At 40.2% G+C, this 24,310-nt stretch overlaps 1 protein-coding gene across 5 annotated transcripts in view; it reads left to right on the top strand.

Annotated features, from left to right (window-relative positions):
• Nucleotides 1–24,310, top strand: part of RHBDL2 (rhomboid like 2) — a 45,638-nt gene that overhangs the window by 18,263 nt on the left and 3,065 nt on the right. For 4 of the 5 annotated variants that reach the window (XM_090271568.1, XM_090271566.1, XM_090271570.1 and 1 more), the window contains exons 2-6: nt 4,945–5,205; nt 7,808–7,956; nt 10,865–10,977; nt 19,279–19,379; nt 21,041–21,101. In XM_090271568.1, the coding sequence (XP_090127694.1) occupies nt 4,966–5,205; nt 7,808–7,956; nt 10,865–10,977; nt 19,279–19,379; nt 21,041–21,101 (664 nt within the window). In that variant the 5' untranslated portion in view covers nt 4,945–4,965. Of the gene's footprint in view, nt 1–3,059; nt 3,227–4,944; nt 5,206–7,807; nt 7,957–10,864; nt 10,978–19,278; nt 19,380–21,040; nt 21,102–24,310 lie in introns of all 5 variants that reach the window. The other variant, XM_090271567.1, reaches the window with a different exon arrangement.

Genomic DNA, 24,310 nt, shown 5'->3' with positions numbered 1-24,310 from the left:
TCAGAAAATGCAACAACCCGATTAAAGTACATTCAGGTTCTTGGTAATTTTTTTACTACTATAAATAGTGCTGCACAGAACATCTTTAAGATACAGCTTTGTGTACTTGCGCAAATTCACTTATCGGATATATTTCTAGGAACTTGATGGTTCTGCTTTTCATATTTCATAGATATTGCCCCTTGCCTTCCCAAAAGACTGCATCAATTTACACCCCATAACCACACTTATTTCCATACAGACTCATATGGATCAGTATGGCTCAGTCTTTCTCATTGTTGCCAATCTGATTAGTCAAGTTTCTAAGGTGGTGAATTGTGCTCAGAAATTCAGGTGTGGAAGGAGAAGGTAAACAGCAGTGGGGAGGATGGGGCGTGTCAGGGACTGGCAGCAGCACCTGTGAGCACCCAGCAGCAGATGTTGGAGATAAGGTGAACAGGGAGAGGCTCCTTATCTCAGGGAGCAGGGCCCACATACAGGTATGGAAGTCAGAATGTGATTGTGACTGACTGAGAGGAGAGGTAAAAATAAAATGCTGCAGTCACTGCAAATGCGCTCATCTGTTGCTAGAGCCTAGATTAGCCAGAACTACACATCAGATCCTTTTGCTGAAGAGGCCAAGAAGGCAGACATGCACTTAGTTTCAGTGAAACCCAATGGGTCAGGTATCTTTGCAGCCCAGGCAATATATTTCACAAAAATACCTAAAACAGTGGGCTTGAAGTTGTTAAATTTCTGGAAAATTTGAAACCTGCAGAAAAGAGAAAATTGTGATGGGGGGAGGGGAAATGTAATCCTGATTTTTTCTAGCTCCATTGATAGATATTAAATTGCATTGTTAACAATGTGGAATTTTATTTCTTCATAACATGATCATGTACGGTGCTTAAATTTACAACAGAGCTTATTAACACAATGTGAATCATCCCTAAGTGAACTTATTTTTTTTAATGCTTTAATATTTGTGGTTAAAACTGCTAATCTTGCCCTGACTGGTGTGGCTCAGTTGGTTGGGCATCTGCCTGCAAAGCTAAAGTCACTGGTTCAGTTCCTGGTTAGGGCACAAGCTTGAGTGCCGGTTTTGTCCCTGGTTGGGGCACATACGAGAAGCAACCAATAAGATATTTCTCGTCCCGGCTGGTGTGGCTCAGTGGATTGAACGCCGGCCTGTGAACCAAATGGTCGCAGGTTCAATTCCCAGTCAGGGCACATGCCTGGGTTGTGGGCCAGGTTCCCAGTTGGGGGCGTGCGAGAAGCAACCACACATAGATGTTTCTTTCCCTCCCTTCCTCCCTCCTTTCCCTTCTCTCTAAAAATAAATAAATAGAATCTTTAAAACACACACACACACACACACACACACACAAAACTGCTGATCTTTAATTCACTGTGTCTTGCCAATTAGAAGTGACAAAAAACGAGAAATGATCATCACATCCAAGGAAAATTAACAAAATAGTTGTGTCTATTGATTTACTCTCTCACCCTGCAAGCTGGGTGAGTGGAAGGGTAGAAGATGTGGGAAAGGGAAGAAGCATTTTTTTTTTCTTTTCCAGAAAAGTTGCTGGTAAAAATACAAACAAAAGGGGAATTCTCTTTGTCCCTAACTTATTGAGTATAACTATTGTAATGTGGAACCTTGCCTAATGAAATACATTTGACTTGATTTCTAGTCACCCATCCATCTACACACCCACCCCATTAATTCATAGCCAATAATAAGTAACAATTATAGAGTGTTTACTACATGCCGAATACTATTGTTTTAAATGTTTTACATGCATTATTTCAAAAATCTTCTCAACAATGCTATGAGGTAAGTGCTATTATTATCCCTACTTTAAAATGGAACCTGGGGGTTTCCCCATGAGTTAAACTTAGAATTACCATATGATCCAATTCCACTCCTAGGTATATGCCCAAAGAAATGAAAACAGGTGTTCAAACAAAACTTGCATAGGGATGTTCACAGCAGCTATGTTCACAGTACAGTTTAAGATGATTAAAGTGGTAAATTTTATGTTATGTGTATTTAACCACAATTTTAAAAAATGTAATTTGAGCTCTGGCAGAGTAGTTCAGTTGGTTAGAATGTAGTACTGATACATCAAGGTTGCAGGTTCGATCCCAGGTCAGGGCATATACAAGAGTCAACCAATGAACGCATAAGTAAGTGGAAAAACAAATTTTTATTTTTCTCTCTTCCCCTATCTCTAAAAAAAAAAAAAAAACAATTAAAAAAGTTTTAAAGTATAATCTGAAGCTCAGGGAATTTAGGTTACTTACATTTCATATGCAGTAGAGCTGTGTTTTAATCTCAGTCATTTGGCACCACTGCTCATGCTTTAAAAAATTATAGTTAAAACTATTTGGGGGCCATTTAAGAAGTATAGGTACATTAGACTAAGCTGAAAGTATCAGTAGTGTAAGATACTATTTATTAAGTACAGACTGGTGAGAAACACTATTTTATCTAGTCTTCATAATGACTTTGAAAATTTGTATTACTGTTTAGTTTTTGTGGGTGGTAAAATATATGTAACATAAGATTTGCCATTTTAACCACTTTTAAATGTACAGTTCAGAGACATTAACTATGTTTACGTTGTGCAACCATCACCACCATCCATCTCCAGGAATTTTTCATCTTCCCCAACTGAAACTCTGTATCCATTAAACAACAACTCCCCATTCCCTGCTCCCCCAGACCCTGGCAACCACCATTCTACGGCTCATGGTACCAGGCCCAGGGCTATGGACTGGGGTTGCAAAGAAAAACAAGACATGCCGTTTCCCAGGTCTGCCTGGCATCAAACCAGTGTTGCTGTCCTCTTGTGCCCTTGTGCCCCTCTTCATCCCGCAAGAGAAGGCCAGTCGTAGGAGGAGAGCTGTTGTTGAAGTTTACAGAGGGGATGCCTGTGGGGGGCGGTGGGAGAAGGAAGTCAGTGAATGGAATGCGGTTGACGGGGGTGAAGGGATTTCAACAGAGACGTCTGTTAGTAAGGTTGAAGATGCAGAGAACTGGGAACATACTGCTTGCCTTCTCTCTATTTTCACAGATTGTTCTGAGGAGTACGTAAGCGTGTGCATGGGGATGTGCTTTGAGATGCCAAGGGCGCTCTGCATACACACCTCCTTAGGACTCCCACATCACTCCTGAAGAGGATTTGTTTGAAGGACCTAACTCATGAGGGCAGTTGCAATGGGATACGCAGCTGACCAGATGGTTAGTGGGCACAGACCCATCCTTTAAGACATTGTGCTACAAAGGGGAAGGGAGAAATAGTATAGTAGTGGGAACTTCAGGGTCAAGCAAAGGTCTCCTAGATATGGCTTTATTAGGTTTTAAAAATTAAAGTAGTAATACATACTTAAAAAAATAGACACAAGTGGATTATTCATGAAACTAATAAAGCTTAAGCTTCAGACCTCTCACATGGGCTTCTTCTAAGGCCATGTATCTATTTTTGTAAATATTTTTTATTTTGCAATTTTAATTTTATATTATTTTTTTTTCCCAAAGAAAACCCCCCACATTATTTAAGCTTTAGGCTCCTCAAAATCTTGGCCCACTCTTGCATAGAGGGTGAAAATCTAGGAAATCTCACCATGCAGATACAATCATGCTTAATTCTCCAGATTTCTTCTGGTTGTGTACGTTACTTACAAAAATTAGATCATTACTGTGTACTAGTTTGCAACATGACTTTTTTCTTTTAATATATTCAAGTCCTTTTCTCAACCCTTGCTTTATTTTGACCATGGAAACATTTGGTTGAGTGATTTAAGTGGTTTAAACAGGGGTGAAAAATAACAGGCCTAAGTCAAAAGGAGAAGGGCTACGCAGATAGCAGCAGGGCACAGGGAGAGGAAAGAGTGTGCAGATAAAGCCTCTCTCTAGTTATACAATTATTTGTGTTATTTTCATTGACCTCTGTTCCCTCCATTACATTGTAAACATTTTGGGAGAGGGATGGTGACCTGTTACATCCTGATACAGGTTTTCAATAGATATTTGTTGAATAAATGCCTGAATGATCGATTGAATGTTAAGGATTGAGTTCAAGGGAATACTGGATGTAGAAATTAGTAGAAACTCAGCTAAGAGTTTCCGGTGTCAGAGAGTTGTTGGTGAGATGTGTTGGAGCAAGAGTATTGAAATTGCTTCTAACGAATCAGTAAAGAATAGCCTTGTTAACTTAAGTGTGCTACAGAATGGGCAGTTGTGGTAATTTAGAAAGGATACTGTTAATTTAGAAGTAGAAGATGTAAGTTTGAATCTTAACAAAGTTACGCTATTTTGGGAAGGTGGGTGGGTGGGAAACTCAGTCTTTTATCTGTAAATGGGGCAACAAACTCCTGGGGTTGTGGGGAATCTAATGAGTCAATAGATGTAACAGTCCTCAACATAGAGCCTGATACACAGTAGATGCTCAATAAACGAGTTTTGATTGTGAATCAGAAATCTGGGAGTAGAGCAAGATGAAACTAAGAGGGGAAAGGAGATTGCTCAGTTAAGTTAAGACAAAACTAAGTTCAATTATGTGTTGTGCATGGTTTGGGCTCTGAGACACATTGCGTTCAGGGCAAAGCCAACGGTCGACTTGGAAGTCCAGGGCAGAGGGGAAGGAAGAGGTGTACAAGTAGTCTTGCCATTTCAAGCTTCTAGTTTATCCTCTTGGGTGGTGGCAGTAGATGAGACCAGAAGTGACCTCTGAGAGCCCTCTTCCTCCTTTGGGGAGACCCTAGTACTTTGTCACAATTATATACTGGTGATGAGGGTATGGATATTATTAGTATTTGGGTACCAGGTCTTCACTTGCCCTCTACTAACATACAGGAAAGGCTTTGAAAACCAGTGGTCATGCCAGAGAACCCAGGAAAGAATCATAGCCTGAAGACTGTAGGGTCATCTGTTTTCCCTGACATTCTTGTCCTTTTCAGGTATAGGGAGGACCCAGGACAATGGCTGCTATTCATGATTTGGAGATGAAGGTTGTGAATGTGGATAGAGATGTGGAAGAGGAGCTGGAAGAAGAGAAAATGAGAGAGGATGGGGAAGGTGAAGAAGATCCCTTCAAGAATAAAAAGGTCCACAAGATTGTCTCAAAATGGATGCTTCCCGAAAATGCTCGAAGAACATACTTGGAGAGAGCTACCTGCCTCCCTCCCCCAGTGTTCATCATCTCCGTTAGCCTCGCTGAGGTAAGTATGTTGGGTGGTGAGCACTAGTGCAGGAACCACTGGGGAGCCGCAAACAAACTAAAGGTTTAGATCAGATCTAGATCCGAGACTGGAAAACATGTAAGAAGAGAGTTTGGTGGCGGCAAATACAGCACACACGGAACTCCACTTCACACTCTCCAGAGCTCCCACGTTTTGCCTGTGGTCCGACTCACTTTCAGCCAAGGGTTGAGCATTATGTTACAAACAAGGCCCCTGCCCAGCAGTGGCTACAATTCCAGTGGCTTCATTTCATTTTAGCTGGTGGGGGCTTTAGAAACCAAATAATCATGGTATTGCAAATTGATTTGGTCTTATGAACCAACTTCAATTGGCTAGTAAGAGTTACAAGAGTTATAGGTTGCCTCAAAATTTCAGTAGGAAAAAAAATGGAATCCTCTAATGACGTATACTATGGGCAGTATGTATTGTGTTTTCAGACTCTGATCTAGTCAGCCCTCTTGTTTTTCAGAAAAGAATGCAAGGTCCAGAGCTGTGGAATGACTTGTCCCCAGTCACATACTTAGTGACTGGGCCAGGACTGGTCTTCTTGTGAACCTCCTCAAACCTTGCATTTTCTCCCTCACTGTGAAGTCTTATAAAGGAATTGGCAGAGGACTTCAGCGGCATTAGGAAGTCCCTAATGTAATCCTCTTAATTCCCACTGATGCCTCATCTTCTTTATCAGGGATTGTATTAGTCAGGGTTCTTTAGAGAAACAGAACCAATAGGATATGTACACACAAACATACACATTATCTATTATCTATCCATCCATCCACACACACATATGTTGAGAGAGAGAGGGAGAGAGAGAGATCAATTTATTGTAAGGAATTGGCTCATGTGATTGTGGAAGCTTGGCAAGTTCACAATCTACAGGGTAAGGTAGCAGGCTGGAGGCCTAGGGGATGAGTGACAGTTGCAGTCCAAAGGCCATCTGCTACAGAATTCCCTTTTCCTCAGTGATCATCTTTGTTGAATTAAATCCTGCGTCTGATTGTGTGAGGCCAACTCACATTATGGAGGGTAGTCGTTTTACTCAAAGTCTACTGATTTAATCATCAAAAATACCTTTACAGAAACATCTGGAATGATGTTTGACCAGATATCTGGGTCCTGTGGTCTAGCCAAGTTGACACATACAGTAAACTATCACAGGGATGTAGCCTCTTATGGCTTAAAGATAAGGCTAATGTGTAAAGATTATATTGCTGGGAGAAGCTTTTGTCAAGGTTGTTTTGGTGGGAGGGACATAGGTCTAAATTTTCTCAAGGGGTTTCATTGTGAGGCAACCTGCAGCTAGAAAGCCACCAGAATTCTTTCTACTTTCTTGCAGTACCTTATCTCATGTTATCCTTCCAGTCTATAGATTGGCTGGCCTGTTCATGGTCCAATCAGAGGATGTGTGTGTGTGCATGTGCGTGTGTGCGCGTGTGTGTGGTGGTAGGGCTGGAGAAGAATGGGATAAGATCACATGATACAAAACATGACTGCCTAGACAGTGAGTTCTATGGACAAGGTAGTTTTCCACAGAAGGATCACGGGGCAGGTGTTGAGATACCTGCCTGTCACAGAAAGATCAACTTTTTTAATGAAAAATTATTTCCAGTAAACTTTTTATTTTGGAATAATTTTAGCTTTATAGAAAAATTGAAAAGATAGTACATAGAGTTCCTGTATATCCATCACCCAGTTTCTCCCATTGTTAATATATTACACTTCCATAGTACATTTGTTAAAACTAAGAAACTCACAGTGGTATATTACTATTACGTAAACTCCAGACTTTGTTTGGATTTTATGAATTTTTCCATTAATCTCTTTACATCCCTCCTGTACCCTTGAACCCAGGCATCACATTGCATTAGTTGTCATGTCTCCTGTCTCTCTGACCTGTGACAGTTTCTCAGTCTGACTTTGTTTTTCATGACTTCGATAGCCTTGAGGAGTACTGGTCAGATATCCTGTAGAATATCCTCCAATTGGGGTTTATCTGATGTTTTTCTCATGATTAGACTGGCGGTATGGGTTTGGGGGAAGAACACCATAGAGGTGACATGCCCTTCTCATCGTATCACATCACATCACATTGTCAGGGAGTAGGGAGCAGCTACATGACATCCCTGGTGACATTAGCCTTCATCACTTGTTTAAGGTCACGTTTGCCAGTTTTTTCCACTGTAAATTATAAGTTACTGTTTTTCCCTTTCCCCATCCTGTTCTTTGGAAGCCAGCAGACTCAATTTCATACTAAGTTGTAAATGAAAGACCAAATGGTGGGGATAGAAAGATGAGGGCAGTGGGTATTTACGAGAGAAAAAGGGTTCAGAAAGAGTCTTCTTTACAGTCTGGTATAGGGCTGCTCCTAGTCCCTGGAGGAAGTAGGATATACCCAGAGTTAAATGGTCAGCTACACAGCAGGGAGGTTTAATTCCTGTCATCTGAGCACATGCTCTGAAGTGGCCCACGTGAGAGCTAACCATCTGAAACAAAGGTAGTGGTGCCCAGGGGCTTAAAAGGGGCCTCTGCAGAAGGTGTGGTTAACATTCATGTTGCCCCCCCACCCCCCACCCCCCATTAGCTGGCGGTGTTTATTTACTATGCTGTGTGGAAGCCTCATAAACAGTGGATCACCTTGGACACGGGCATCTTGGAGAGTCCATTCATCTACAGCCCTATGAAGAGGGAAGAAGCCTGGAGGTTTATCTCATATATGCTGGTCCATGCTGGGTAAGGAATGGCTGTTAAGTCACTGACGTCGGAGGTGACTGTAAGTGATTGTGACCCCTAACGTTTGTTCAGAGCTTTACTACTGGTAAGGCATCTCATATCCATAGTCTTGTATGATTATCACGGCACCCCTAGGAGGCAGGTGTTACTCCTGCGGTTTTATGTCTGAGACCTAGGATAGGTAGTAACTTGCTCCTTGTCTCACAGCTTAGTTGTAGAGCTGAGCAACCCATTATTGCTAACTCCAGGTCCATCATACTTTGTATTACATTATAATTGCCTAATATTGGTATTTATCTAGGAATATTAATGAGAAGAGACCACCAAATCATTACCAAACCAAAAGCATGTTTCCCTGGTTGTTTGGTGTTGTTAAATGTTCCCTTTAGGATATGAAACATCACTCCCACTGTTTCTGCCCCCATCACACACTTAAAAAAATAATTCATGAACATGTGATGAGTGTATAATACTGTTATCCACCTGGAATAATACAAGCCATAGAAGCTGCTGTGTCTGCCTTTTAGTTTTGCTTATAATTTCTTAAATGCTAATAGCTATCTATAGCCTCGCTTAGAACCCACGACTCATCATGTCCACTGCAGACAATGAACAGTGTGCTGCTGGCCCCACGCTCTGGTGGACTCCTGAGGTTTCAGATGAGGCCAATTTTGTCTAACACGCCTCTATAGACCTGAATTGTGAAGGATGACTCGGGCCTGTGGGTAAACAGGTATCCATGGCAGGACACAGGGTGCAGAGCCTTGACAAGTCAAGGACAAAATCATCAACTGCCCAGTTTTTGTGGACACTTCCACACTTTGGTTTTCCATTTAACAAGTATGTTCTGAGCAAATGTGACTTCTGCACTCAAGGACTTTAAATGACAAGGAGGGAACAGTTAACTAGTAATGTAAGGCAGTATAGTGTTATAGTATACAGTAGTTACTCAATCGCTTTGTGCCTCAGTTTCCACATCTGTAAAATGGGGTAACAATACCTACCTCATAAGGTTGCTATGATTAAATCAGACAATGGTTATGACATAATTTTTACAGTGCCTGACACATACGAAGGCACTCAAAAAGAATTTGCAGGGCTGTGTAGGATATGTCATACATGGGGTTGCATGAATTAGGAATGCTTTTATATGCAAGTAAAACAAATTTACCAGGGACTTAAAAAAATGGAGGTCAATTTTTTCCCATATGAGAGGCCCAGGGGTAGGTGGTTGGTTCATTAGTTTAATGAAGCCAGGGCTCTTGGTCATGTGCTGGCACTTCTGCTTTTTCCTAAGCCTTCTCTCATGGTTGCAAGTTGACTGCTGTAGCTCTGCATTCAAAGGGGTAATTCCACGTACTGGTGACATCATCCCTTTTGTCAAGACAGAAGTACTCTTAAGTCTCCTGGCAATGCTGCTTTTACTTGTATCTCACTGGCCAGAACTATGTGTCCCTACTTAAGAGAGGTTGGGAAAGTCAACATTAGCTCTTCCAGTCTCACTAGAGGAGGTAGAGAAAGGATAGGAAATGGGTGTTGGATAAGCTACAGTAATATAAACAGAATGAGGGAAAGATCAGAATGGGGATGGCTTCACAAATGACATAGATTCAAGTTGGACCCTTGAAGGGTAGATAAAATTTGGAATAAAAAATTAATATTTCTATTTTGGGAATATGACAGGATCTCATCTTTCTGCCACTTTTACTCTTGACATTGAGCAGAAGAAAAAGTGCTTGGGCTGATTCATTGAGGTTTTGTGCTATTGGTCATATTGTCTTCCAGCTGTTGCCAGAAGACAGGATGACATGGCTTTCTTTGACATTGTTGCTCAGATTCACAAAGTGCACATATTTCCAAATCCCCTGGATGCCTGAGGTCTCCTAAGACTAGTGTAACTGTCCTTGCTAGACAATTCTGTGCTGAATTACATTACCTCTTATATGTCTTTGAAGATGGCTTGGGCAGTGATAGTTGTGGCTGGTGTGCATGTGGCCATAAAGGCAAGTCATCTGTGCTGCCAGGTGCGCCCAGAGAACCTCTTCAGTGGTCCGCTGGATATTTGTTAAGTAAATTGTAGTGTAAAACACAATCCCTAGAACTAACATGAAAGCCGTTTCATTTTGTTGAGAGTCCAACACCTATTCTGTTTTTAAACTTTCTGGTTTAACCTAGGATCTTAAAAAAAAAAAAAGCATTGTGCTGCATAACAACTAAATTGAGGATTAGTCTAATGTGGGAATTTACCAAATTGCATTTAGAGATTCTCCAGAGATACTTGTGGGATTTGACAAGCAAAATAACTTATCTATTTAAGAATTATAATAAAAAACACCTGTACTCAAATATATTATACGACAAATTGTAGGACATGAGAGATACCAACTTTAGCTAGCATTACTAGGTAAACTTATTTTTCCATTATTGTAAGCTTTTTTGAAAAACTTTCAAATGTAGAACTGGGAATGAGATTCCTTTTGCCATCTGTTTTATTAAAGAATATTCTGAGATAGCAAGACAAGTTCTTTAGAAACCTATTGAAATTTAAACTCGATCTGAGTGAATTAGGATTTTCTAAATACTGTGCAACCTTGACAAAATCAGATGTTTAAGCCGACAGAAGTTGCCAATTGTCATCTAAACCTAATTTTAAGTTTATGTTCCTTAGGAAAGCCTCAGCCTCATTTCTCTTTGATGTTTTATCAGCAATTGTTATGAAACAGAACTTATAAAATAAATGTATATTTCTAAAATGCCCTTTTACCTGCAAAAAAAAAAAAAATTATAAAATGGAATTTGAGTTAAGCAAGTCCATACCTAGAAACAACACTTCAATCCCTATTAGTCTCCCAAGGAAAGAACTGCCTGGGTCAGTCATAATATTTGAAAAATATGTTTTTCTCTGCAGACTTCAGCACATCTTGGGGAATCTTATTATGCAGCTCGTTTTGGGTATTCCCTTGGAAATGGTCCACAAAGGCCTCCGAGTGGGGCTGGTGTACCTGGCAGGAGTGATTGCAGGTTAGTGTTGTGAGGAAAACACGAAATCAACACCTCTGCACTCTCAGGAGGTTATAAACAAAATAAAGGTAATAAACGTTGATAATGGGCTCCTTATTTAAAATGTACTCCTGATGTGTGTTAGGAAACCTGATATCGTCGTCGGCAGCCGTCCGTCTCGAGAGACGATGGTGTAGCTTCTTAAGAGTCTATCTGCACCGCCGAGAATGGCTGTGCAGTCCGACTCGGGAGTGACACGGTATCTGTCTCCTCCCGTGTTGAATTGACATCTTGCGATGACGCTGGAGTGTCCTCTCCAGTGAAGCTGAAGCTACAGAGCCTGGGCGGGGTGATATGGAGGGTCTGCTGTTGCCCATGCAGCAGACCCCCCCTCTCTTCGCAGCTGAAGAGTCCAAGGGAAAGACGGAGTCAATACAGCTTGGCTTCAGGTGCGCCGCAGGAGTTGCCGGTGTTGACTACAACGTCAAACCGCCTTAGGGACTCCGGCTCCGGATTTTCTGTCGGGGTTTACTCCCTTAGCCTTTCCCCTGAAGAGGTATGCCGCAAGGCAGCGGAGGTTTTTTGGAGTCAGAGTTTTCCTTCTCTGAAACCTGATAAGCATTAGAGATAAGTTAGAGATATTAGAGATAAGATAAGCATATAGAAATGTCATTGTGATTATCCTCAGGTATTGCACAAACAGGGTTTCTAGTTTGGTGCCCAGGTGGGTACACTGGATAAAAACCTAAAGCCAGGTCATGAAGGCCCTTATGTGTCAGAGTAAAGATTTTGGGAAGTAACATGATCAAATTTTAATTTATGAGAGATAACTCCAAAAGAATGGAGAGACTAGTTAAAGGGGTCTAAAGACTGAGCAGGTACTAGCAGCATACAGCAGTGATCTCTAAACTTTTGTGTGCCTAAGATGATTCTTTATGGTGTGGGCAGAAAATATGAGAACTCCTATTTATCCATTATTTGTTGGAAACATTTTTTTTTTCAAGTAAACTTTTTATTTTGAGATAATTATTGGTTTTTACTTTAGTTGTAAGAAATAAATACCTAGAGGTCTCATGTACCGTTTAACCAGCTACTCCCAATGGTCACAGCTTAACAAAACTATAGTACAGTATGGCCATCAGGATATCCACACTGAGGGAGTCAAGGTAGAAAACATGTTCAACCCCCCAAGCTATACTCTTCCCTCCCATCTCAATACCCTCCTTTAGCCCTGGTAACCAGTAATCTGTTTTCTATTTCTACAGGGGTGGCAAAAAGTAGGTTTATAGTTGTAATACAAGTAAATAATATAATTAATAAATAATAATACAAGAATAAACTGTTTTATATACTCACAACTATAAACCTACTTTTGCCTATCTCTGTATAATTTTCTCACTTCAAGAATGTTATATAAATGGAAGTGTATGGTAGATAGCCTTTTGGGATTGGACTTCTTCATTTAGCATAATTCTCCGGAGATTCATGTAGGTTGTTGCATGTATTAATAGATCATTCATTTTTATTGCTGAGTAGTAGTCCATGGTATGGATGTACTGCCCACCCTTCAGACACTGGATATCTGGGTTGTTTCCAGTTTTGGGCTATTACAAATAAAACTGCTACAAATATTTGTATATAGGTTTTTGTGAACATGAGTTTTCATTTCTCTAGGACAAATGTCTAAGAGCACAGATGCTGGGTTGCATGTCAATTGCATACTTACTTTTTCAAGAACCAGCCAAATGTTTTCCAGAATGGCTATTTTATTTTACATTCTTCCTAATATTGTATAAGGAATTCAGTTTTCCACAGTCTTAACAGCATTTGGAATTGTCATTATTTTTTATTTTAGTTGTGCTCTTAAGTTGGTAGTGATATCGCATAGTGGTCTTAATTAGCATTTTCCTAGTAGCTAATGATATTGAACATCTTTTCATATACTTATTTGCCATCCATATCTCCTCTTTAGTGGAACTGTCTGTTCATGCCTTTTGCCCATTTTCTAATTAGATATCTGGCCCTGGCTGGTTTAGCTCAGTGGATTGAGCGTCGGCCTGCGAGCTAAGTGTCGCTGGTTCGATCTTCCAGTCAGGGTACATCAGAGAAGGAAAACTCTGACTCCAAAAAACCTCCGCTGCCTTGCGGCATACCTCTTCAGGGGAAAGGCTAAGGGAGTAAACCCTGACAGAAAATCCGGAGCCGGAGTCCCTAAGGCGGTTTGACATTGTAGTCAACACCGGCAACTCCTGCGGCGCACCTGAACCCAAGCTGTATCGACTCCGTCTTTCCCTTGGACCCTTCAGCTGCGAAGAGAGGGGGGGTCTGCTGCATGGGCAACAGCAGACCCTCCATATTACCCTGCCCAGGCTCTGTAGCTTCAGCGTCATCGCAAGATGTCGATTCAACACGGGAGGAGACAGATACTACCATGTCACTCCCGAGTCGGACTGCACAGCCATTCTCGGCGGTGCAGATGGACTCTTAAGAAGCTACACCATCGTCTCTCGAGACGGACGGCTGCCGACGACGAATTAGATATCTTTTTCCGGTTGAATTTTTAGACTTCTTTATATATTATAAATCATAGTCCTTTGTCAAATACGTAGCTTACAGATATTTTCTCAGTCTGTAGCTTGTTTTTTCATTGTCTTACCAAGTTCTTTCACAAAGCAAAAGTTTTAATTTTGAAGAAGTCCATTTTATATTTTTTTGGTTTTACGAATTATGCTTTTGGTGACATTATCTAAGAATTCTTCACTGAGCCCTGGGTCTTAAATATTTTCTCCTATGTTATATTCTAAAATTATAGTTTTCTGTTTTACATTTAAATATGTGATCCATTTGAATTGGTTAATTTTTATATAAGGTGTGAGGTTTAGATTGAGGTTCTCTTTGTTCACTTATTTGTCTGTGGATATCTAGTTACTCTAGAACAATTTGTTGAAAAGACCATTGGTCTTTCATTGACTTGCTTTTGTACTTTGTCGCAAATCAGTTGGTTGTAGTTGTGACCAACTATTTCGGGTTCTCCTTTTTGTTCCTTGATCAATGTGCCTATCCCTCTGCATAGTTAATGCCACTGCCGCTCTTAAGTCTTGAAATCAGTTAGTGATTCCTCTCATTTTTTGCCCACCTAAAAAATTAGTTTATGCATTTTACTTTTACAAAAACATGGGCATCTATTTTTTTTTCTGTGATAACAGAAGGCTTTTTAGTAGTAAGCTAACAGGTGTTGAAAAACAAACACAAAATGTGTTCCTTTGAGGACATATTTCATGCTATGAAAAGAGCATTTTGAGAACTGGTCATTGAAAACCATTCCACGTTTATGTGATTTTGCCTCTGAAAATGATGCAACAACTCTTTTAAGGTCACACTTAAAATGCTGAAAATGTCTTCTTCCCCGAGGATGCCTGGATGATCATGCTGCAGCTGCCTGTGCTTCTCAATGGATGGTATTTTGGATAGGAAGGAAGTCCGGGCGCAGACTAGGATTGGGCTGGCCTGGCAGAGGGTGGCAGGGTTATTCTTTGGGTGTTCTAGAGGGGATGAGCTCCGAGACAGACGCCTGCCATTCTTCCAAAATTTTGTATCTTATGTTGCTTATGTTGTCTTAATTTGTAAACTAATCCTTTAGAAATAAGATAATTAAAAACTAACAGGGGAATGCTAGGAGAACTCATGTGTTAAAGATTTTAGCCTTAACTGATAGACTTAAGTGATTAAAGTTGTGACTATGTAGGTGGAAAGCTGTTATTCCAAAATTGTGTAGCCTTTGAATAAAGACTCCTTTCCTTTAGCACCAAAAAGAAAAAAAAAGAGCTGAAAGTGATGCAACAATTCTTATAAGTTCATACTTAAAAAGCTGGGAAATGTCAGAACTGGTTACTGCACCCACTGCATCACAGGCCACAGTCAGGGATTTAAAAATAAGGCAGCAGCCATTTTAGGGAGAGTAGAGGAGAACCACAAGGTTTGCAGAGAGAGAAGAGAGAACCATGCAGTTTGCAGAGTGGAAAGTTCCATGCAGTTTGCAAGGAGGTAAAAGGAGAACCATGCAGTTTTAGAAAGAAAGAAAGGTCCATGTGGCTTTGAAAGGACAGAGAGAGAACCATGTGTGATCCAATGCAACATGGCACACATTTTCCTGGACTGTTATACTGAGGCTGATGACATCGTACCCCAGATCCTGAAGGAGACAGTTGACAGATAAGGGATGGGGAACTTCTGGGCATGGTTTTGGCTTATAGCCGTTTGGGGAGCAAGGGAAGTGCTGGGTCCTGTGGGAGAACAGGGCTCTGAGCTGAGGTGCTCATTGCCCTCCCCAGGTTGGAATACTGTAAATAAAGATCTGTTTTCAAAAAAAAAAAAAGCTGGGAAACAATTTCCTAATCTGTTTTAAAATTTCTCAGTAAAGAGTTTTAGTGCATTTAAAAATTATGTATGGAAACATTTTCTGATTATGTAGTTTGCAAGAACTGATGATTGACATTAGGAAAGGTGGGAATTAATAGCCAAAATTATTGCAGTACAACAAAACTTTTGCGTAATTGAAGTAAGCTCAGCCAATGATGCAATTCTTCCATTTTAAATTAAACATCATTTAAAATTGTTTATATTTTGGCTATGACAGTGATTAAAAGAAAACTTCTATAGAAAAATAACTGATCTTAAAAGTATACAGTAGTCCCCCTTCATCCACATGGGATATGTTCCAAGATCCCCAGTGGATGCCTGAAACAGTAGATAGTACCAAACCCTATATATACTGTCTTTTCCTGTAAATACATACCTAATAATAGTTTAATTTATAAATTAGGCATAATAAAATATTAACAACAGTAACTAATAATGAAATAGAATAATTATAACAATGTACTGTAATAAAAGTTATGAGAATGTTGTCTCTTGACATATCATACTGTACTGTATGGATATGCTGGACAAAGGGATAATTCACGTCCTGAGCTGGATGGCACAGGATGGCATGAGATTTTATCACATTACACAGAATGACACTCAGTTTAAGACTTAAGAATTGTTTATTTCTGGAATTTTCCATTTCATATTTTTAGACTGCAGTTGACCATGGGTAACTGAAACTGCAGAAAGTGAAACCACAGATAAAGGGGGGACTATTGTATCTGTATTTCTGTGCCATGATTTAGCCAGGATTTGAAACAATAGTGAAACTTATTTAATAACATTGTTCATTGAAAGGTTGTTTTTTATTTTGTAAATTAAAGGTATTTTTTAAAGAGCTGTTTTAGGTTCACGGCAAAATTCAGAGGAAGGTACAGAGATTTCCCAAACAACCCTGTCTCCTGTACACATGCATAGCGAGACAGACTGCATTGTCTCACAGCTCCGGAGTAGAAGTCTGAAATCAAGGTGTCAACATGGCCACGATCCCTCCTCTGGTATCTGTGAGGGAGGATTCTTCCTTGCCTCTCCCTAGCTTCTGGCATGACCTTCAATCCTCAGTCCTCAGCATTCCTTGCCTTGCAGCTGCAGCACTTCAGTCTCTGCCTCCATTGTCCTGTGGCATTCTTCCTTCATGTGTCCCTGTCTCTTCTTATAAGGATGCAGTCATACTGGTTTAGGGGCCCACGATACTCCAATATGATCTCACTGTAGCTAATCACATCTGCCAGAGTCCTATTTCTAAATAAGGCCACATTCTGAGGTGCTAGGGATTAGGACTTCCACATATCAAAATCTGATCCATGACAATGCTTGAAATATTTTTACCAATCAAAATTTTGCCAGCCTCCTAAAGCAGTGGGATGGAGAGCAGGAAGCAGTCATGAGGTAGACGTGGCAAGGTTTAGTAAGCTCCCCATTCTACTTTCCTCCTACTTTTGTGGATCCTGTTCTTCCACTTCTACTTCTGTTCCTGCACACACCTTCTTCCTGACCTGTTGTGATGGTCAGGCCCTGCCCGGCTCCAGAATCTAGATTTCTTTTCCCCCACAGCTTGATTTCAACCTGTGGAATCAGCTCTACCCTAGATCCAGAGAAAAGAGAAAATGTGAATAACCTGTTCAGATCTTTGCCTATTTTTTGCAGTAGCTTTTTGCCATTCTGGTCTGTCCTTCACACTGCTGCCTGGGTTACCTTCCTCAAACACAGCTTAGGTCATATTATACTCTTCCTAGGCCATTTTCAGTGGCCACGAGAAAGTTGAAATGTCCAAGATAGCTCTTCATTACCCTTCATTGCCTTTAGTTTCCTACTCTTCCTTTTTTTTTTTTAAATAAAGATTTTATTTATTTATTTTTAGAGAGAGGGGAAGGGAGGGAGGAAGGGAGGGAGAGAAACATCAATGTGTGGTTGCCTCTCACATGCCCCCAACTGGGGATCTGGCCTGCAACCCAGGCTTGTGCCCTGACTGGGAATCGAACCAGTGACCCTTTGGTTCACAGGCCAGCGCTCAATCTACTGAGCCACACCAGCCAGGGCTGCTTCTTCTTTTTCTTTTTTTTAAAGAATTAACTTTTTTACTAATATTAAAAAAGTAAATTATATGTGTAAAGGTTAGAGAAAGACTTGATTTAAAAAAAATCTTTTTTATTGAGGTATGATTGACTTACACAAATCAGTACATATTTAATGCACACAACTTGATGAATTGGGAGGTAAGTATACATCCATGAATCCATCACCACAATCTATGCCATAAACATATCCACCACCTCCAGAAGTTTCCTCCTGCCCATTGTCTTTTTTACTTTGCCTTTTTTGTGCTCCAGCCCAGGACATCCCCTCTCAACCTGACCAATCATAAGAATCACCTGGAGAGCTTGTTACAGCTGAAGCTGTCCAGAACCTACCCCAATCTACTGAATCAGAATCTCGGGATATGGCCCTGGGATCCATGTGTTTTTTTGTTCAGTGATGTATAACTGACATATAATAATAAACTGCATACATTTAAAGTGTACTATTTGATAAGTTTTCATATGTATATACAACCATCAAACTATCAGCACAATCAAGATAATGAACGTATCTATCACTCCTCCAAAAGTTTACCTGTGCCCCTAGAAATCCCATCCTCCTCTTGCCTCTTTCTCTCGTCTCACTTCCTCTGGCATCTGTATTTTTTAGTTCATATAAATGGAATCTTAGAGTATGCACTCTTTTTTGTCTTTGTCACTCAACATAATAATTTTGAGATTTACCCATGTTGTGCATCTCAATAGCTGATTGCTTTTAATTGCTGAGTAGTATTTCACTGTATGGATGTACCACCATTTGCTTATTCCTTCTGTTGATGGACACTTGGGTTGTTTCCAGTTTGGGACTATTACAAATGAAGCTATTATACTATGAACATTGGTGTGCAAGTCTTTGTGTAGACAAGTGTTTTAATTTCTCTTGGGTAAATACTGAGAAATAGAATGGCTGGATCCTGTCACAGGGTGTGGTTAACTTTTAAAAAACGGCCAAACTTTTTTAAAACTTATTTTTATTTATTTTTAGAGAGGGGAAGGGAGAGAGAAAGAGAGGGAGAGAAATGATGTGTGAGAGAAACATCCATTGGTTGCCTCTTGCATGTCCCCAACTGGGGACCTGGCCCAAAACCCAGGCATGTGCCCTGCCTGGGAATCGAACTGGTGACCTTTCAGTTTTCAGGCCAGCACTCAGTCCACTCTGAGCCATGCCAGTCAGGACTAAAGCCTTTTTTTGTTGTTGTTCAGGCAATCTAAGATTAGGTTAGCAAATAGATTTCATCTTGCTTGGTGAATCTGATTGAATGGTATACGTTGAAAAGGATTCTGAGACCAAATCCTGACTCCATGAGAAAGTTCGCCATTAGATAAGATAAAATGTTGGCATGTCTCAGGTATTTTGATAATTTTGGCTAAACATGTAGGATATTGTGAAACAATAACTAACAAGTATATAATAAATGTCAGGTAGTGTTCTAAGCATGATGCACATGTCAACTCATTTACTTCCCCTGACAACCCATTGAAGTAAGTTCTATTAATATCCTCATTTTTTAGGTAAGGAAACTAAGGCACATAGAGGTTAAGAAACTTGCTTAAGTCACACAACTGGTAATTCTGGCTCCAGAGTCTGTTTTTATCACTGTTGACTGTCTTCATGTTGAACATTCAGTGTTTCAGAAAAACTGAGGTAGTTAGTCCACATAGCTTTACCTCTATAGTATGGAAGGGACAAAGTGAGTATGTTGTTTGGTATTATGATAATGGCCTAAGTTTACCAAACTTTTACTTTAGATTAGAAAGATTTGTCTTTCATGATTCTTGTAGTCAGTCATGTCTGATCCTTTGTGTTTTATTTCTTCAGGATCCCTTGCCAGCTCCATCTTTGACCCACTCAAATACCTTGTGGGTGCTTCAGGAGGAGTCTATGCTCTGATGGGAGGCTATTTTATGAATGTTCTAGTGGTAAGAACTTTGAATGGAATCTCTGGACTTTTTTATGTTTTAAGCTGGTATTTAGTTTAGGGAATCTTCATTTATCAATATTTAATGAACACTCATCTTCCTTTTGACCACCAGTTTTTTTCATGTTTTATCTTTGTTTCTCCTGATCTCAAAACTAATGAATACTCAATAAAATTTTAAATTGAAAAATAGAAAGTCAAAATCCTCAATTAATATGCTAATAGTTTGATATACATCCTTTCAGATATTTTTTGTATTCAAAATCCTGCCAATATTAATACTATAAAAATAGAACTACCCTTATAGTGTTCTGCATCTTAATATAGAGTATCCCGACCATCTATCCATGTCAGTACACAGGAATCCACCTCAGTCTTTTCAAGTGCTCCACAGCACCCTCTATAGAGCTGTATCCTGGCTATTTAGTCTTTCATTGAAAAAACTGTTGGGTGATTCCAGCTTTTCACATTTACAAATAATGCTGTAAGAATGTTCTTTTACATTTATCTTTTTGCATTTGTGTGATTTTTTTTTTGTAGGATAATTCCCTAGAAGCAGATTTCAATGCCAAATCATCCTCCAAAGTTTGCATACTATTTTACATTTCCATATAGTAATATGTGAGAATGTCAACCACTTTTTAAAACAGGCTAAAATCCTGTCTAGTTCTTACCTTTTAACCATGTAGGTATACTTTAAAATATAAAGTACTTATATTTTATTTATATGTTTATATATCTGTACTTTAAAAATACCGTAAGAGGAAAAATATGAAGCAATTATAAAACTATTCCAAAAATAGAAGTCATTTAGAAAAACGTTTTTCAAACTTTGGATTGCAATCCATTAGTGGTTGCGAACTCAGTTTAACAGTTGTGCAAAATTAAGGAAAAAGAAAAAAATGAAAAAAATTAGTATGCATCATGTGTAATAAGAATTAGCTTGATTTATATGTGTACTGAATTGTTATGTAAATTATTTCTTACTGTAAGTCATAGGCACAACAATCTGAAAATAATGTATTTAGAATAAACACGACTAATCCAGCATCTTTACTCTTTGGGAAGAGTGTGAATAACTTGAAAGGAAATGGATATGTTAACTTTATAAATTAAAGTGGCAATGTCTTTCTGACTTCATTCTCTAGTAACATATGAGGTTACTGCAAGCTGGACTGAGATGTGTTTTTTCTGACCAACATTTAAAATTTTTTTGAAATTATCTCAGAAAATTAAGGTAGTACTCAAATTTTAGTTCTTTCCTAACTCCTACTTGAAAAGAGGATAAAGAAGTATCAAATGAATACGAACCAAAAAAACTTGGAAATATTTCATCACTTAGTTTGACAGCATATCTATTTATCTCTCTATCTAATGTTATGTGTTGATTTTATACTTATAGATTACTTCCTGATAATCAAATTGTGCCTCATTTATATCATGCATGGAGTTAATGTCACGTTTCAATTTAGTTCTCCAAAGTGCACCAGAGCTGTACTTCCCAAATACATTTGAAAACTGGGCTGTTAATCCAATGTTTTGTTTTGTAAATTTCTGACACTCAAACTTTATTCTATGTGAAAAGGAGATGAAGAGGGAGTACGGTTGAGGTTTCATTTGCTAATAGAGAGCTTACCTTATTTTTATTTGTCTCTTTGCAAGAATTTTCGAGAAATGATTCCTGCCTTGGGAATTGTCAGACTACTGATCATCATCCTCATGAGTAAGTTTGTCTTGTGAATACTTCACACCTTCAGTTTTATCCGTTCATCCTTCAGGTCTTCTCACATTTCCTATACACTGAGGTGTAGGATGATTGCTAGCCTTGAGTCAGAAAATTGTTAGCTTCCTTAGCCCTAAGCAAAAAGGTATAAATGGCGGGATTTTCACAGACCCTCATGGGTCCTTCTTAGAGTGCCTCAGTAACGTGTTTTTGCTTTTAGTCTCTTTCTTAAGTGAGGGAAGTCAAAAGAGCAGACTAGACTCTGGGTTCCATCCACTTCAACCACAATAGCTTCATTTGTTTTATATATTGGATTTTTCTTGTTCATACATTGGATTCTGTACATATATATTTTTTTTCTGAAAAGGGAAAGCTTGAAAACCACTGGTATCTATTTCCTTCCTCAATTTCTAAGTTTCCAGATTGGGGAAAAAAGAAAAACAACTAATCTAGGATATAAGCACAGAATAGTAGCTAAGGATCCTCCAATTTTGCCCTGGCTGGTTTAGCTCAGTGGATTGAGCGTCGGCCTGCGAGCTAAGTGTCGCTGGTTCGATCTTCCAGTCAGGGTACATCAGAGAAGGAAAACTCTGACTCCAAAAAACCTCCGCTGCCTTGCGGCATACCTCTTCAGGGGAAAGGCTAAGGGAGTAAACCCTGACAGAAAATCCGGAGCCGGAGTCCCTAAGGCGGTTTGACGTTGTAGTCAACACCGGCAACTCCTGCGGCGCACCTGAACCCAAGCTGTATCGACTCCGTCTTTCCCTTGGACCCTTCAGCTGCGAAGAGAGGGGGGGTCTGCTGCATGGGCAACAGCAGACCCTCCATATTACCCTGCCCAGGCTCTGTAGCTTCAGCGTCATCGCAAGATGTCGATTCAACACGGGAGGAGACAGATACTACCATGTCACTCCCGAGTCGGACTGCACAGCCATTCTCGGTGGTGCAGATGGACTCTTAAGAAGCTACACCATCGTCTCTCCAGACGGACGGCTGCCGAGGTGACTCCCGAGTCGGACTGCACAGCCATTCTCGGCGGTGCAGATGGACTCTTAAGAAGCTACACCATCGTCTCTCCAGACGGACGGCTGCCGAGGTGACGAGTAGCTAAGGATTGAAAATGGGAGTGGAGGAAATGGAAGTGAAAGTTCAGGGAACAAAAAGGATGACCACATGGCTTTTGACAGCTCCAAGAATTACAGAAGAGAATTACATGCTAAAGAAATTTTAGGAAGAGTGTTCAGTATGGAGAGGAGGTGGGATTTTAGCTGAGTCTGAAAGTCAGGGTAGATTTTTGGATAGTGGCAGGCTGCATAAGATAGAAGAAAATGTCGATGCAACAATGTCCAAACATGTAGAGAATTTTCATGAGTTTCTCTGAGCCAAACTGATGACATATGCCGGGGAGCAAGATTTCAAGTGCTCTGGAAAACAGTTTTGCAGCTTCTTTTATGCATTTGAAATTAAGGAGGAAAGTAAGGGAGATTTGAGAAAGCAAGGCAGGGACTGGATTAAGGGATAGTTAGCTAGATCATGTGCTCTCTTGAGGGTAAATATGCCCTCCCAGGGGTATTTAGACATTTCAAAGGCGTGTGAACCTAGATGCACAAGAAAAATGGATAGGGCTGACTTGACACCTTTCACTGAAGAAGTTACAGGCTTGAGGCATGAGTACCTACTGGTCAGCTTGCCCTATGAGGTTACTTACTGTAAGAACCATGTCGCTCAGAGAACCACGAGGAGGCAATCAGCAGAAGAAAAGAAGTTTATTTAGGGAATTAGCAATCGGGGAGGAAGCTGTGCTGCGAATGGCCCGACTCCAGGCTCCTAGGGAAGGAGGGGCTGTTTTATAGGGGGAAGAAAAAAGAAACTATTGAATTCAGTCGTTATCTGCAGCTGCCAGTCTGGGGGCTGATCAAGGCCGGAGCTCAGCTTGACACTCCCCACTATCATGGGGAACTCCTAGACAGCTGCAGGCGGGCGGGGGGAGGGGGAGGGCATGGGGAACCAAGGCTGTCAGTTACTTTCTATAGAACCCCCTTTTCTACCCACAAAAACAAGAGCAAAAGCAGGGCCAGTTACTTGTGTTTCCAGAGCTGATGAGCTGAAGCTGTACCTGCTCAGAGGGTGTGGGGAGAAGGGCAGACGTTGGGATCAGACTGTGGTGTCAGACTGGAGGGCCAAGACAGAGATGACACTTGATAAAGCCTAAGATTTTGGCTACTACATGGTAAGAAAACATGATTCTGCTTATTGTATCAAGGGTTCAGTTACATACACTGTGGGAACAGGGATGACCGCCTCTGAGAAAAGACTAAATTTAGTTTATGAACAGTTTAACTGTAAAAGCAATGTTTGATCCTGAGAGAAAATAAGTGACTTGTTATAGTCTATACCATACTTATATAAATTTTTTTCTCCAGAAGAAATCCGAGAGGTGAGAGTTGTCAGCACAGACAGGGAAGCGGGTCTGGGAGTCAGGGGAGTTGTGGTGGGAGCTGAGGTGCCGCCTGAGTTGTTCAAGAGTCACAACTAGAACCAAGGGACACATCCTTTGACCGAAAAAAGTTGTTACACAAATTACCTGGTCTTCAGTCTGCTTCTTTTGAGCAATTATGAGTGACTTTTATAAAATAAGCCTCAAACCTTTGATGTGGAAATTGTTTTTATACTCTTCTTGAACACTCTTCAATGTTGGAGTAAGCACGCCATGTGGCTCATGCACAGCGTTTTTCCAAATATAGTTTATGTCATTCTGAGGTAAGTGATAAAGCTACTGAATGATGTGCTTTTATTATATTCTACAAGCAGAAGTAGGATACGCCAACACTAACTTTCCCCACTTCCCTGCACACGTTGTTTCTAAAAGTTCTTTGGCCTGGCTTACCTACTATTGAAAATTAGAAAAGTTACAACACATACTAGATAAGAACATTTCAATTTTTAACACATTTCCTTGGGAAAATGTGTGTGTGTGTGTGTGTGTGTGTGTGTGTGTGTGTGTATATGGTTTTTTAATGGTAAAAGTTGTCCTTAATTGTGGAGGACAATTGGCCTTAAGCATTATTTATTGGATATGTTTTCTGACAAAGCAAGACTAGAGCAGAGCAACTGTTTCCAAGCAATCAGCCCTATTCTCTGGCAGGGTTTTTCTTATGCTTTCCTAGTCCCATCTCTGTGTGTCATTTACACTGGATCAGGAAATGTAA

The sequence above is a fragment of the Furipterus horrens genome, unplaced genomic scaffold, assembly GCF_987537825.1.
Source record: "Furipterus horrens unplaced genomic scaffold, mFurHor1.1.pri manual_scaffold_3, whole genome shotgun sequence".
NCBI lineage: Eukaryota > Metazoa > Chordata > Mammalia > Chiroptera > Furipteridae > Furipterus > Furipterus horrens.
Note: the sequence above shows the minus strand (reverse complement) of the source record. Positions and strands in the feature narration are given on the sequence as shown.